This window comes from Lepidochelys kempii, chromosome 13 (genome assembly GCF_965140285.1).
Source record: "Lepidochelys kempii isolate rLepKem1 chromosome 13, rLepKem1.hap1, whole genome shotgun sequence".
NCBI classification, from domain to species: Eukaryota; Metazoa; Chordata; order Testudines; family Cheloniidae; genus Lepidochelys; species Lepidochelys kempii.
This window is the reverse complement of record NC_136392.1, coordinates 237,336-252,051: the sequence shown is the minus strand read 5'-3', so window position 1 is coordinate 252,051 and position 14,716 is coordinate 237,336. Positions and strand designations below refer to the sequence as shown.

Below are 14,716 nucleotides of genomic sequence, written 5' to 3'. Positions count from 1 at the left end.
CGTAAAGAAGTGAGAACCATCCTGGCAATTTTGTACTATCTCCCATGGTCTAGTTTTCTCAATTGCCACAGCTAAGTGAGCAGCAGGCTATGTTACAAAAGTATAAGTCAGTCAGTCCTTCGCTGCAACTGCAGAAGACATGGTTTTCCTTTATGTGCTAATTCAGCAGGTGCTGGTGCATTTACACTGAGTCCAAGAATTTAACAGACATTGTAAGTTCAGGCCACTTAAGAGGCTACATTATTCTAGCAAATACAGAATGGAAAGCAGGGTTTTTCTGGAAGAGGCACAGTCTCCTACAGTTAGATTTTCCAGGGAATCCTGGCAAAGAGCTGCTGTCACTTCCTCTTATACCTGTAAAAAGACAATATTGGAAGTCCCAGTCAGTCCAAATGCCTGTACTGGTGATAAAGGGACAGGATAGGGGTAAATGAGCTCCTAGACAAAGGCAATCCCAGCCTCCTCAGAAGTAGCCCGCCAGTAAAACACAAGTCTCCATGTGTGTTCCCAAGCATGGGGCTGGCAGCACTGGCTGAACAGGGCTGACTTTGCATCAACATTAGCACCATGGGTGCTTGTCTGCTGTAGCCCTTCAAGGAGGAAATGGGACAAACCAGGCCAACAGAAAAGTCTTAAAGGTAATAAGGCTGTTTACCTGGATTTGGATTTGAAGTTCCCTCCTTTCCTGTGTCGGGCTAAGCCCAAACGCTTCTGCTCGTCAAAGGAGGGGCTGCACGAGAAAGAGCTCAGTGAGACATAGCCATGCTCCCTGAAATAGGAAACTCTATACCCCTCTGCTCAGTTCATGTGTTGCCCACTGGGTTCGTGCTTTCCTGTCATGATTCAGCACTTTTCTGGTGCTGACTGGGAGGACAGTCTTAGCTGAGAAGTATTCCTTTGCTCACCCACTGCATTGCCCCCAGCCCATGCAAGATGTGGTTTCCCCACTCATGCCACCTGATCTCTTCCTGCCCCCAGATACCTTGAGTGGCCTTATGGAAGCAGCACCTCTGGTCTGTGACAGAGGTGCTCTCAGACAGGACACCCTCTGCTCTCCTCACAAGATATTTAAAGTAGATAGAATGACTCCTGTATAACTCTCCCTTGCCCCCACTATCCTTCAAAGCAGCAAGAGGAAGCCTGATCCTCTCTCTACTGTCTGCAGAAGGTATCACTGGTGAAGATTTCCCTGGTTGTGCAGGGAATAGAGTGCCTCCACCACAGCCTGTGCAAACCCAGTGATGCTGAGCCAAGTTACCCAGCACGATACTGTTTTAGGGCCTTCCTGCTTGTGTTGGTGAGCTCCTCATCGAAGACAGATGATTGCTTCTTCCGTTTGGGACCTTGGAAAGCAAGCAACAGAGCCAGCGATTAGCAAGGCTTGATGTACAGAAGCAGGATCCCTGCGAAGGTCAGACAGTCCACAACATTATTTGCATTACTAAAGCACCTAGGAACTCAAGTCATGGACCATAACCCCATGGTGCTACATGGTGTACAAATGCAGAACAAAAAGACTGGCCTCAGCCCTCCTAGTGATCGGTGTGGGCACTAGGAACACCCATTTTATAGACAAGAAATGGACTCTCCCGTCACTGCCTGCAGTCTCTACTGTTCCAATCTTCCAGGTCACTTTCTATTGATTTGGGTGTTTGTCAACAGCACAGCCACCAATGGCATCTATGCAATCAGCATTACGATAAATGCTAGCAGCAAAACCCTCCTGCACCCCAGCAGTAAACATGCTCTCAGCTCTCACAAGGAGCATGCAGCTCTAAGGAGCAGCCACATTGCAACTGGGAAATCAGCTAAAGCATTCTCTGAGCTGTTTTTGTGGAGAACAGATGCTCTTCTCTTACCTGCTGAGGGAGGCTCATCCTCGGGCACAACTCGAGCTCGCTTTGCTCGGCGGTTCCTCTTTGCTACGCGCTCTGCATACATCTGTGACTTCAGGATTTCAAATTGTGATCTCTCCTCTGGCTGGGAGAGACAGAAATCTAAGTTTACAGCTAATATGCCCCTGCATGAGGGAGCAGACCAAGCCACCCAGGCCCCTGCCTCCTCTCGGATCCCCTCACTCACTGTCATTTGGCCTTTTTTCTGAGTATCCTGCATAAATGTCTTCCTCTTCTTCTTTCCTCTCAACGCCAAGTCAAATTCCTGAAGGGCTTTAGCCACTGGTGAGACACAGACGGGGTGAGGGAATACAGAAGGTTCAAGAGCAGAGAGCAATTTCAGACCCGATTCAGAGATGCATGATTCGAATTAGCCCATTGGTCCAGACCCAAAGGCCTCCCTCTTCCCAGGACTCACATTTCTCTTTCTTTCTCTCCTCTCGGCTCTGGAACCAGCTCCGCTCAGGCCCCTCTTCTACCTTCTGTTCTCCTGTCTCCAGTCGCTTCTTTGCCATGTTGATCTGTGGGACAGCCCAAGCAGACGGGGAACTCACGGACCTGCAGAGTGGCCGCTACCCAGTCTGGGGAACCTAGGGCAGACACCTCACTGGGTCCCCGTCAGCGTTAGTGCATAGAAGCCCCTGGTATGTATGGATTACAGTGCATGGAGCCTCGAGAGCCCCTACTCACCTTCACTAGGTGACTGGGGGCACATTCCCCAACCAATAATGCCCTATCCTGGGCTAGGGGCTTTGCCCTGTCCATCCTCCAGAGTAGCCAGCCCACACCCAGGGGAGTGAGTTCCCCATATCTCAGTGCCCTACCCAGCCCAGACTGTAGGAGCAAGCTCTCACTACCCTCACCTGGGCCTCTGATTGCTGCATCTCACGCTCTTCACGCTCTAGACGCAGCACTGCATACACATCTTTCTCCAGCTTCCCAATCTTATCCCGGAATTTCAGGATCACATCTGCAAACGCACCCAGTGGGGGCCAGAGAGAAAGACACATATGGTCTTTGTGAGAATTGTCTGCGCTTCAGCACCTCCCATCCTCACCGGGCTCCTTGTCTGTAACCCCGTCCTAGCAAGGCACATACCCTGGGGGAGGATTCTAGCCTTCACTGGCATCTTGGCTGTCTTCACAATCTCCTTCAGCATCTTGCGCTCCTCCTCGCCCACCAGTGAGACTGAGCGGCCAGCCCGACCGGCCCGTGCTGTCCGCCCCACCCGGTGCACATAGTGCTTGGTGGTGTTGGGCATGGTGAAGTTGATCACCTGTGGGGAAGACATGGGATTAGCAGGGAAGCAAGGCCAGTGCCAGACTCATGGGACCTCAAGAGGGCTCAGAGCCTCGCACACTTACCGTTTTGACACCCTCAATGTCAAGTCCTCGGGCCGCAACGTCCGTAGCTACCAGTACATCAATCTGCTCATCTTTAAAGCGCCTGACCGCAGAGAATACAAGCTGTTATGCAAGCAGTGGGCTCCCTCCACAATTCCTGCAGAAGCCACTCTTCTCCCCCTCTGGGGCTACCCACTATGCCAGTACCTGAGGGCCTCCAACCGCTGTGTCTGAGAGAGGTTCCCATGCAGCTCCCCCACCTGCAGACCCATCAGCCCCAGCAGGATGTGCATGCGGTGAGCCTGCTTCTTGGTCTGTGTGAAAAGCATCACGTGGTCTGTGAAGGTCCGTGTCAGCAGAGCTGAAAGACGAAGTCCTGTCAGCAAGCAGCAGAGACAACTCCAGGTGTCCCCACAAAGCTGCCTTGCACTAAAACACTGCTTCCAGTTTTCCCATGCCACTTGCCAGGGCTCACCCACCCAACTCCTCCTCCCATGCTGCTCTACTCACCTGACACGATAGCTTCTCTGTCCCCTTCTCTGTTGGGACGGACCCGGATGAATTCCTGCCGCAGGAAAGGGGCTACGTCCGTGTTGCTATTCACAAAAATCCGGACAGGATTCTTCAGGGAAACAGCAGCCAAATCCTTTACCTATCCAAATGAAGGAAGGGAAGTGTCACTACACTGAAAAAGGGAAGTCTGCCAAAACCCTCCATCCCCACCCTCCCATCTGAACTGAACATGCCTCCGAACAGGCTGCATAGGCCCCATCCTTACCTCATCTGTCATGGTGGCAGAGAACAGCATGGTCTGACGGTGGTGGGAGCACAGCCGAATTATCTCCTTCATCTGTTCCTCAAAATACTCATCCAACATCCTAGAAAGGAGAGAAGGGTCGAGCAGAGTCTTCTACAGCATCAACCCTGACCAGCTGCTGTTCTAGACCAGGCAAACTCTCCTCTCACAGCAATGGGCAAGCTAGAAGCCAATGCCTCATTCTCCACCACCCACCCACCCAGCTTACCTGTCTGCCTCATCCAAGATCAGCACCTCGATGCTGCTCAGGTGGAAGGAGGGGCAGTTATGGAGATGATCTATCAGGCGCCCAGGAGTGGCAATGAGAATGTCTGGCCCAGAGCGCAAAGCTGCCTCCTGAGTCTTCACATCCAAACCCCCTGTGATGGTGAAAACCCAGAAAGGACCATGAGATCCTGGAGCAGGATGAGATAGAGAGCCCCCAGGCCTGTATCCATTGCGGGGTGAAGAATCCTTTCAGTGAGTGCCTCAGACATCAGATACAAAAGAGACCCCTTGATTGCAGATATGGTCCGTCCCCAGATGCCATGGGAGAAGCACAGGATACCACTCCAGGTTAAAGCATCAGTGTGTGTACACGCTGTGAACAGGAGCACAACTGCCCTATAGCCTGACCAGCTCTAATCATGGGACGCCAGGTTCTCTATGCCCCCATCCCTTAGAGTTAGGGGTTACCTGGAGCAGTTTGGAAGAGGATAGCATGGTCCATGCGAACTGAACTCTCAGCCCCATGGCTCATACTCACCCACAGCTAGGCAGGTTGTGACGCTGCTGAACTGGGCCAGCTGCTTGGTGACAGAGTGCACCTGAATGCCTAACTCTCGGGTTGGCACCAGAACCAGCACCCGAGTCACTGGAGCTTGGCGAGGTTTGTAGATCAAGCGCTCCAGTACAGGTAGGGTGAATGCAGCAGTTTTACCTGCAGAACAAAGGGCATCAAGAATTAGTTCACCTCAAAAACATGATGCTTCCCATAGCATCTCAGTCCTCATTCAGGCTCTTACCTGTCCCAGTGGCAGCACAAGCACAAATATCCTTTCCCAGCAGACCCACGGGGATACAGGCCTTCTGGATTGGGGTTGGCTGCTTGAAGCCCAGGGCTGTGATTGCCTGCCAAGGAAACAGAATAGTTAGGCATCAGATAAAAGAAAGGGAAATCTCAATCTAGATGCGACCTGTGTAGTGGAAATCTCACCTTATTCTACACTAGAAAACATTAATTCCCCCAAAGCTAGCGCTCATGCCCATTTCCTACACTGTCTCCTGCTAGGAGAGGCTGCGACTAGAGTAGCTGGGAGCTTCCCCAAAAGCACATGGGAGAGGCTGTGAACTCCTCCCCCCTTCCTTGCAATCCTTTCTGCAGTGACTCAGATAGCTTAATACCTTTAGTAGAGGGCGTGAGAGGTTCATGTCCTGGAATGACAAGTTATCATCGTACTGAGATGCATCTTCGAAAAATCTCTCTGTTTCCTGAAGGAAATAAAACAAAGAGGAAGAGCTGAAAATTTCCAGCACACATTGCACTTCTGGGCTCCATCCTACACACTATCATTTGTCAAGTGGGTCTGGGTTCTTTGGGATGGAAGGTGCTTGCTGGAGAAATGCTCAGTGTTATTCTGCCCTTCCCTCCAGTGACACTCACAATCTCTCCTACTTTCTTCTGTCTCTTTCGCTCCTTCACCTTGAGGGTATCTGAAAAGAAAGAGAGATATGCTAAGTATTTTCCACTGAATGCATCTGATGAAGTGAGCTGTAGCTCATGAAAGCTTATGCTCAAATAAATTTGTTAGTCTCTAAGGTGCCACAAGTACTCCTTTTCTTTTTGCTAAGCATTCGGTATCAGCTAAGAGCAACTTCAACCCCAACCCCGGCATGGAAGCCCCAACCCAGGCATGGAAAAGAGGAGACTAAGGGGGGATATGACAGAGGTCTATAAATCATGAGTGGTGTGGAGAAAGTGAATAAGGAAAAGTTATTTACTTGTTCCGATAATATAAGAACTAGGGGCCACCAAATGAAATTAATGGGCAGCAGATTTAAAACAAATAAAAGGAAGTTTTCTTCACACAGCTCACATTCAACCTGTGGAACTCCTTGCCTGAGGAGGTTGTGAAGGCTAGGACTATAACAGGGTTTAAAAGAGAAATAGATAAATTCATGGAGGTTAAGTCCATTAATGGCTATTAGCCAGGATGGGTAAGGAATGGTGTCCCTAGCCTCTGTTTGTCAGAGGGTGGAGATGGATGGCAGGAGAGAGAACTTGATCATTACTGTTAGGTTTACTCCCTCTGGGGGACCTGGTATTGGCCACTGTCAGTAGAAAGGATACTGGGCTGGATGGACCTTTGGTCTGACCCAGCATGGCCATTTTTATGTTCTTATGTTTCCTGCACCCCAGCATGCCTACCAGAATTCTACCCCACATCTTCCCCCAGTCAGTCATTGATGGAGAGGCCTGTGAAACTGATTCCCAAGCAAACTGGGGAATCAGTTGGCAAGCAAGTTCCTTTCCCCATGGAAAGGACACACCTCTGATGAAAATACTGGGAGCTGAAACTCCAATTAGACAAGAGCAAAATCTGGAGAACAATATTGCAGGGACCAGCGGGGAGGATATATGCCAAATAAAGGAGATTCCTGCCCATTCCCCTTCCAACCTACCCTCCATGCTGCCACTGATGCCAGCTCTCTCATGAGATTCTCTTCTCCACTCTGCCAATGGCCCCCGACTAATTTCTTTCTTCCTGCCCTTCCCCACACTTGTAATTACCTGCTTTGGTGAGGATACTCTCATCAGTTGAGGAATATTGGGACTCTACATCCTCTTCCTCCTCTCCACTGTCTTCCTCACTTTCCTTCTCTTTGGTTTTATCCTCCTCCATCTCGGTGTCTTCCCCTTTCATCTTAACATGTTTCGCTTCCCTTTCCTAAGAGAAGACATGAGATCAATGGCCTGGGGAGTGTGTCAGAAAGATCCCAGCCAACCTCTGAACAGAAGTTTCCAAAGGTTTCCTTATGGAAAAGGGGATGGAAAGAAGGACAAAGTTCCCTTCTCCCCTCCACAATGGGAGGTCCTTCCAAGGGTTGTTGGTGTAGGAGCTAAAAGCTTTTGTCCACCAATCAGTGAACATCCCACTAACCTGCGTTTTCCTTTTTTTTCTCACTTTTTCAATCTTCTCATCCAGTGTTGTTGCTGCTGCTCTCTGGGCAGGGCAAGACAGACAGTTAGGGAGAGGAAGGATAGGAGGGGGTAGGATAGCTCAGTGGTTTGAGCATTGGCCCGCTAAACCCAGGGTTGTGAGTTCAATCCTTGAGGGGGCCATTTAGGGATCTGGGGCAAAAATTGGGGATTGGTCCTGCTTTGAGCAGGGGGTTGGACTAGATGACCTCCTGAGGTCCCTTCCAACCCTGATATTATATGACATTATATGACAAGGGGGAATCTGTAAGAGCCACCCAGCAGCGGCTCTGGCACACAGTGATGCTGGCAAATAACAAAGGGAATAGGAAAACATGATCATCATCATTTATATGCAGGTCCCAAAAGTCTGCAAGGTGCATGACAGAGCAGTGAGAGAAGACTTGGTCCCTCTCCCCGAGACCTTTCAACCTAAAGTCTGGGGCAATACAAAAAGTCAGAGTGAAACAACAGGGTATGGGACTTGGGTGTTTTGGGCATATATCGATTGTCTCCATTAGTTTTAATTCAGTTTACCAGACAAAGAAAGGTGGGTGGTGGAATGGGCCCTAAGTGACCCGGGCCACGGCACCGAGCTGCCTGGTAAGGTTCCGAGAGGACCCTACGCACCCCAGGAGACTGGACCAGCGCAACCTCCATCCCCTGCATTCTCCGAGGGGGGAAGGAAACGTGCAAGGCCGTTTACCGTAGAGAGAGCGATCAGCAGAGCCGCCCGCCATTCGCCCCACGCAAGGCGAAGGAAACGTTCCGTGCAAGTGGGGGAGCCAGGCTCCGGAACAGAGCCGAGGCGCGGCCTGCTCGCCCCGCGCACACTGGGCGTTCCGGCTGCGGGGGCACGAGACGCGCCGCTACTAGCCGCGTTTAAGACCCGCAGAGCGGTGGGGCCGCCGGCAGGGCGTCCGGGCCCCCCCCCCCCCCCCGGGCAGGGCGTCCGGGCCCCGCGCCCCCCCCCCCCGGGCAGGGCGTCCGGGCCCGCGCCCCCCCCCCCCCCCGGGCAGGGCGTCCGGGCCCCGCGCCCCCCCCCCCCCCGGGCAGGGCGTCCGGGCCCCGCGCCCCCCCCCCCCCCCGGCAGGGCGTCCGGGCCCCGCGCCCCCCCCCCCCCCCCCGGGCAGGGCGTCCGGGCCCCGCGCCCCCCCCCCCCCCCCCGGGCAGGGCGTCCGGGCCCCGCGCCCCCCCCCCCCCCCCCCCCCGGGCAGGGCGTCCGGGCCCCGCGCCCCCCCCCCCCCCCCGGGCAGGGCGTCCGGGCCCCGCGCCCCCCCCCCCCCCCCCGGGCAGGGCGTCCGGGCCCCGCGCCCCCCCCCCCCCCCCCCGGGCAGGGCGTCCGGGCCCCGCGCCCCCCCCCCCCCCCCCGGGCAGGGCGTCCGGGCCCCGCGGCCCCCCCCCCCCCCGGGCAGGGCGTCCGGGCCCCGCGGCCCCCCCCCCCCCCCGGGCAGGGCGTCCGGGCCCCGCGCCCCCCCCCCCCCCCGGGCAGGGCGTCCGGGCCCCGCGCCCCCCCCCCCCCCCCCCCCGGGCAGGGCGTCCGGGCCCCGCGCCCCCCCCCCCCCCCCCCGGGCAGGGCGTCCGGGCCCCGCGCCCCCCCCCCCCCCCCCGGGCAGGGCGTCGGGCCCCGCGCCCCCCCCCCCCCCCCCGGGCAGGGCGTCCGGGCCCCGCGCCCCCCCCCCCCCCCCCCGGGCAGGGCGTCCGGCCCCGCGCCCCCCCCCCCCCCCCCCCGGGCAGGGCGTCCGGGCCCCGCGCCCCCCCCCCCCCCCGGGCAGGGCGTCCGGGCCCCGCGCCCCCCCCCCCCCCCGGGCAGGGCGTCCGGGCCCCGCGCCCCCCCCCCCCCCGGCAGGGCGTCCGGGCCCCGCGCCCCCCCCCCCCCCCGGGCAGGGCGTCCGGGCCCCGCGCCCCCCCCCCCCCCGGGCAGGGCGTCCGGGCCCCGCGCCCCCCCCCCCGGCAGGGCGTCCGGGCCCCGCGCCCCCCCTCGGGCAGGGCGTCCGGGCCCCCCCCCGGCCCCGCGCCCCCCCTCGGGCAGGGCGTCCGGGCCCCCCCCGGCCCCGCGCCCCCCCTCGGGCAGGGCGTCCGGCCCCCCCCCCGGCCACGCACCTTGCCCCTGAGCTGGCGCAGCGCCTCCGCCCAAGCCCCGCTCGCCGCGCCCGGAGCCTCCTTCTCCGCGAAGACGAAGCCGGCGCTGAAGTCCCCGCCGCGGCGTCTCTGCTGCCCCCGGCCCCGCGGCCCCTGCGGGCGAGAAGGGGGTGAGGCAAGGCCCAGACAGCGGCCTGGCTCCGGGGGCCCGGCCCGGCCGCCCCTCACCTCAGCCTCCTCCTCCGCCGCCGAGTCCCCGGACTCGGGCTCCTCTGGCGCCGCGTCCCCCTCCCCGAGCGTGGCCACGAGCCCGAGCGCCTGCAGCATGGCGCGCGCCGAGAACGCCCCGGCCCCGGCCCCGGCTCCGGCTCAGCAGGCGCGCGCCGAGAACGCCCCCGTCCAGGTCCCGGCACAGCAGGCACGCGGCGCTCGGCCTCGGTCGCGCGCGGCGCATGCGCGGAGGCCCGCTGGGCGGGGCCACGGGCGCCCCGATACGCCCCGCCCCCCGGCGGAGTCACCTCCCCCCTCCGCCCCGGAAAGGAAACTGAAAGCGCCGGCGGGGGGACGCTGCTTCCCCGTCGGGGTCCGGGCGGCGCCGCGGGCTGGGAGCGAGCCGCGGGGTCTGGCTGGTGAGGCGCGTCCCCGCTCTCCCGGCCCGGCCCGGCCCGGGGCGGCTCTTGGCTCGGGCCAGGCTGGGTCTCTGCGAGCTTCCGGGCCTGGGCAAGGCTCGGCCCAGCGCGGAGGGTGGCCGGGTACCGGGTGGGGGCAGTCAGCGGTGCTAAGGAAAAGCCCCCCATGGTGGTAGGGCGCCGTTCGTGCCGGGGGGTCAGGCCGGGGGCTGGAGGGGGGGGCAGGCCGGAAAGGGGGGGCTGGAGGGGGGGGCAGGCCGGAAAGGGGGGGCTGGAGGGGGGGCAGGCCGGAAAGGGGGGGGGGCCTGGAGGTTAGGCTGGGGACTGGAAAGGGGGGGAGATAGGCCGGGGAGCTGAAGGGGGGGCCGGAGTTCAGGCCGGGGGCTGGAGGGGGGGGCAGGCCGGGGGGCTGGAGGGGGGCCGGACTTCAGGCCGGGGGCTGGAGGGGGGGGCAGGCCGGAAAGGGGGGGCCGGAGGTCAGGCCGGGGGCTGGAGGGGGGGCAGGCCGGAAAGGGGGGGCCGGAGGTCAGGCCGGGGGCTGGAGGGGGGGGGCGGAGGTCAGGCCGGGGGCTGGAGGGGGGGCAGGCCGGAAAGGGGGGGGCGGAAGTCAGGTTGGGGGCTGGAGGGGATGGAGGTCAGGCTCTAAGAAGCTGGGAAATGACACTGCCAAACTTTGCATTTGTGAATTTTGAGCAAAAAATGGTGCAGTGGGTTTGTGTTTGGTGCAGGGTGTCCTGGAAATGCCCTCCAGCTACAGGAGCTCTTGGGCAGCCCCCCTTGGGCTGGGCTAGTGGGGAACCAGAAACTGAAACTGACTAGAGAGAAGTGACAAACTGGTGAGCTGTTTTTCAGTGATACAGAAACCGACCAGTAGCAGTAGGGTGGTGGGTAAGGACTTGGTATTTGTCTTAACTAGACCAAGCCTTGGAAAACAGGGTTTGTGATTCCTGGGACACTTGGAGACCCTGGCGATGGGAATGAGAGGCAGTTAAGGGAAAGGGGTGTAGTTCCATAGGGACGCTTCTTTGAGGGTTGCTTGTGCTGGGCTGGCCTGATTGAGACTTATGTCTCCTATCTCTTAGGACAGGGACCACCATGGTGTAGGCAGGCTGCTTTGAGAGAGCAGGGTGGGACAGGGAGGATTTGGCTCAGAGGTGTCCTCATGGGAGGACAGGGAGCATGAGGCCATCAGACGGGGGTGTTCCAATGCTCAGTGGAAGGAAACTGGATTTGGGACAGTGACAGATTCATGTTTAGGGGAAGAGGTGCAGATGGTGAAGTGTGCCTAGTATGTGAAGTGTTAATTTATAAGCTAAGATAGTATAACTATCCTTGAATTGGCAACATCAGGTGTAATTGGTGCTCTGTATAGTAACATACCTTGTGGAGTTAACACTGTCCCCCACAGAGGTGTCCAGGATGCTCCTGGTTTTGTGGATGCTGGGCTGGGTTGGCTTGGTCCTCTTTAAAAGATTGTTTGGCTTTGTCTCTCTTCCTGCAGCAGCACAAAGAACCAGGCAGAAGAGGACTTGAGTGACTCTCTAGAGGAATGGATGGCAGGAGACCTGGACAGAAACCCTACCCAAGGCAGCACAATGTTAACTGGAGAGGTGAGTTGCCTGCTTGATGAATGGAGCTAGAGGAACAACTGAGATTGAAACTGAAATAAATTGAAACCCACTTCTCTCCCTGTCACCCATTCCCAGTGCCGGACACACCACCATCTCTCTAAGATCTTCTACCACTCCCATCACTGTGGTCTCAGAGCAGGGATTGGTTGGTACATATTTTACAAAAGCACCTTTTTAGATTTTTGTTTCAGTGAGTTTTATTGGTTTCATTTGACTAATGCCAAACAGAGGCAGATAGGGATGAGTCCTATGCCTTGGAAACTGTCTGTTTATCTACATGCTTATTTGACTATTGTTACCATAGTATCTGGCACCTAATTTGTCCGTCCATTGCCAAATTCTCTCCCCTAAAGTTCTGACCCAACTGCTGCTTTCTCATGGGCTATTAAACCAGCCAATTAACTGCTGGCAAAACCCAATCTGTAAAGAGGACTTCATCTTGGGCCCCGTGCTGTTCAGCTTTTCAGCATGTGGAAAGGGAGTGATTTTACTTTCTGGCTGATAGTTTGATAGTTTAACCGCAATCCTAAACTTTAGGTTGGGCATTTTCCTCCGTGCCTGCTCGTTGCTAAGGGTAAGATTCTGTCACGGGTATTTTTCATAAAAGTCAGGGACAGGTCGCTGGCAAGAAACAAAAATTCATGTAAGCCCGTGACCTCTCCTCAACTTTTACTAAAAATATCGGAGTGGGGGGATGGACGGGGACTTACAGTGGGAGGGCTGCAGGGATGAGGGGGGCCATTGGGGGTTGCTTCTCCCCTCTCAGGGCTGGTGGCCACTGCTGCTCCAGTGGCCCTGAGGGCCGGCTGGACAGCTGCTTGGGTAGCCAGCCCTGGGGCTGGCTGCAGTAGCTGCCCCAGTGGTAGGGGCTGACCCAATCCCAACCCCACACCCTGCTGCTTCAGCCCTGGCACTGCTGCTCTGGCAACTCCGGGGCTGACAGCTGCTCCAGCCCTGCTACTGTGGAAGTCCTGGAGGTCCCAGAAAGTCATGGAATCCATGAGCGAATCATACTCTTACTCATCATGCAGCAGAAAACATACTGAGGGTCATGGTGTAAATAAAATATTAGTTCTATAATGTGATGTGAAACGTCTGAAACATGCTGCTGCTGGCAAGTGTGGTGTCATGGGGAGTGGGGGTTATCCCAAGGAACATAGTGTCAGGAAGCAGCCTCTCTAAGGAGGCATTCTCTCTAAATATCTTTTCTCTTTGGGTCCTGTAGAATGTCAAGATGCTGGCTTGCCACAAAGAGGCAGAAACCGAGCAATTAATGCCCCAGGCTATCCTCGGAGAGGAGCAGCCCAACCTGGAGGAAACCCCAGGGTTAACGATAGCCCTCTTCCCCCTGGGCAGAGGGAAGGAAGATACCGTGGTGCAGGACAGTATCCCAATCAGGGAAGGAGAAACCAGGGTGGACAGGCCAACGATGGACCCAGAGGACAGTGGAATGAGCAGGAAAATGAGGCCAGAAGAAGAAGAAATGAAAACCAAGATGGTGGCAGGGGCAGAAGAATCCATCCTTGTGAAAATCCTCGTTTCTATCAGAATCCTGTTCCAGGTGGTGCCCAGTGCCAGGAGCCCAATGAACAGCCTCAGCAAGTCAGGAGGATTGGCTACAAATTTCTGGAAAGTCTCCTTCAGAAAGACCCCTCTGAAGTGGTCATCACACTTGCCTCCAGTTCAGGGCTCAAGGAGCTTCTGTCTCAAACATCCATGAAACCCAGCTTCCTCCAGCTCATCTGCCAGGTTCTTAGGAGGGCATGCAGCTCCAGAATGGACCGCCAAAGTGTCCAGCAGCTCCTGGGTATGGTAAAGGAATCAAACTTCCTCAAGATCTGCCTGCCACAGTATGTTGCAGACATGATGACTGAGGCCATTCCTGCTGTACGACATCAGTTCCCTGAGCATATAAGCAACATCATCTCCCTCCTTCAGGACCTGGTGAGCATTTTCCCAGCCAGTTCTGTGCAGAAAATCTCCATGTTGATGTCTGTCCTGCCAGCATCTATAAATGCCTTGAGAGCATCTGGTGTGGACATTACAGAACAGATTGAGAAGAACCTGGAAAAAGTCCAGACCCTTATTCAGCATCTGCAGGAGAAGAGGCGTGAGGGCACCCTGAGAGCTGACAACTACACCCTAGTGCAACCTCAGGCTGATGGTCAGGAAGAAACCTATCGCACAATGACCATCTACCCCACATACAATGAGGTGCATCGGGATAAAAAGCCCTTTCTTCGTCCCAATATTGTCTCTGGGAGGTATGATAGCACCAGCGTTTACCTGGACACGCATTTCCGGCTCCTGAGAGAGGACTTTGTCAGGCCATTAAGGGAAGGCATCTTGGAGCTTTTGCAGAGCTTTGAGGACAAAGGTTTGAGGAAAAGGAAGTTTGATGACATCAGAATCTACTTTGACACCCGGATCATCACCCCCCTCTGCTCCTCATCTGGCATAGTCTACAAGGTCCAGTTTGACACAAAGCCCCTAAAGTTTGTGCGATGGCAGAATTCCAAGCGTTTGCTGTATGGGTCTCTGGTTTGCATGTCTAAAGACAACTTTGAAACATTCCTTTTCGCCACTGTGTCGAACCGTGACAATGCAGACCTGTCCCAGGGAATCGTGCAGCTGTGCTTTAATGAGCACAGCCAGGCGCTGCTGGCAGAGGTCCAGCCTTCTGACTCCTTTCTCATGGTGGAGACAACTGCTTACTTTGAAGCCTACCGACATGTGCTGGAAGGGCTGCAGGAGATCCAGGAAGAAGATGTCCCATTTCAGAAATACATTGTGGAGTGTGATGTATTGGTGAAGGAGCCAGCATACCTGGCAACGGGCACCACCTACAACCTTGCACCCCTGACAGAGGAGCCTTCTGCAGTTGGAAAGGAGGGTTTCCTGGATGGCTTGAGAAGACAGAGGGTGAATGTTCTAGACCCCAACCAGTGGCCTTCAATGGAAGCCTTGAAGTTAGATGTGTCCCAGATGCAAGCCCTGCAGTTAGCACTCACCAAGGAGCTGGCCATTATCCAGGGACCTCCTGGGACTGGTAAGATACGCTGTTACTTAGAACTGCATTGTTGGGCACCAGTTAATAAATTCCGCTAAACATCCCTTGAACCAGCCCAGTTGGAAAAGCAC

At 56.5% G+C, this 14,716-nt stretch overlaps 2 protein-coding genes across 14 annotated transcripts in view; one reads left to right on the top strand and one right to left on the bottom strand.

Annotated features, from left to right (window-relative positions):
- Positions 1-118: 118 nt before the first annotated feature.
- On the bottom strand, positions 119-9,749 carry DDX27 (DEAD-box helicase 27). Of its 5 annotated transcripts, XM_073326827.2 has the most exons (21): positions 9,544-9,746; positions 9,337-9,468; positions 7,196-7,258; positions 6,826-6,982; positions 5,698-5,747; positions 5,439-5,525; positions 5,060-5,165; positions 4,801-4,974; positions 4,264-4,414; positions 4,017-4,116; positions 3,749-3,890; positions 3,446-3,599; positions 3,260-3,341; positions 2,994-3,171; positions 2,759-2,865; positions 2,314-2,416; positions 2,083-2,177; positions 1,860-1,980; positions 1,259-1,343; positions 656-730; positions 119-354 (listed from the first exon to the last, which is right to left on the bottom strand). In XM_073326827.2, the coding sequence occupies exons 1-21, from the start codon at positions 9,640-9,642 to the stop codon at positions 339-341; spliced, it is 2,277 nt and encodes a 758-aa protein (XP_073182928.1). In that variant the 5' UTR covers positions 9,643-9,746; the 3' UTR covers positions 119-338. The 5 variants fall into 5 exon arrangements, with proteins under 5 accessions (XP_073182928.1, XP_073182926.1, XP_073182930.1 ...); XM_073326825.2 differs by having other exon boundaries at positions 9,337-9,746; XM_073326829.2 differs by lacking the exons at positions 9,337-9,468; positions 9,544-9,746 and adding an exon at positions 7,940-8,125 and having other exon boundaries at positions 7,196-7,251.
- Positions 9,750-9,823: 74 nt separating this feature from the next.
- ZNFX1 (zinc finger NFX1-type containing 1) overlaps positions 9,824-14,716 on the top strand; it is a 36,731-nt gene continuing 31,838 nt past the window's right edge. The window contains exons 1-5 of one of the 9 annotated variants that reach the window (XM_073326816.2): positions 9,824-9,944; positions 10,673-10,780; positions 11,446-11,554; positions 11,651-11,720; positions 12,801-14,624. In XM_073326816.2, coding sequence (XP_073182917.1) covers positions 11,498-11,554; positions 11,651-11,720; positions 12,801-14,624 — 1,951 coding nt within the window. In that variant the 5' untranslated portion in view covers positions 9,824-9,944; positions 10,673-10,780; positions 11,446-11,497. The other 8 variants (XM_073326817.2, XM_073326820.2, XM_073326815.2 and 5 more) reach the window with 8 other exon arrangements.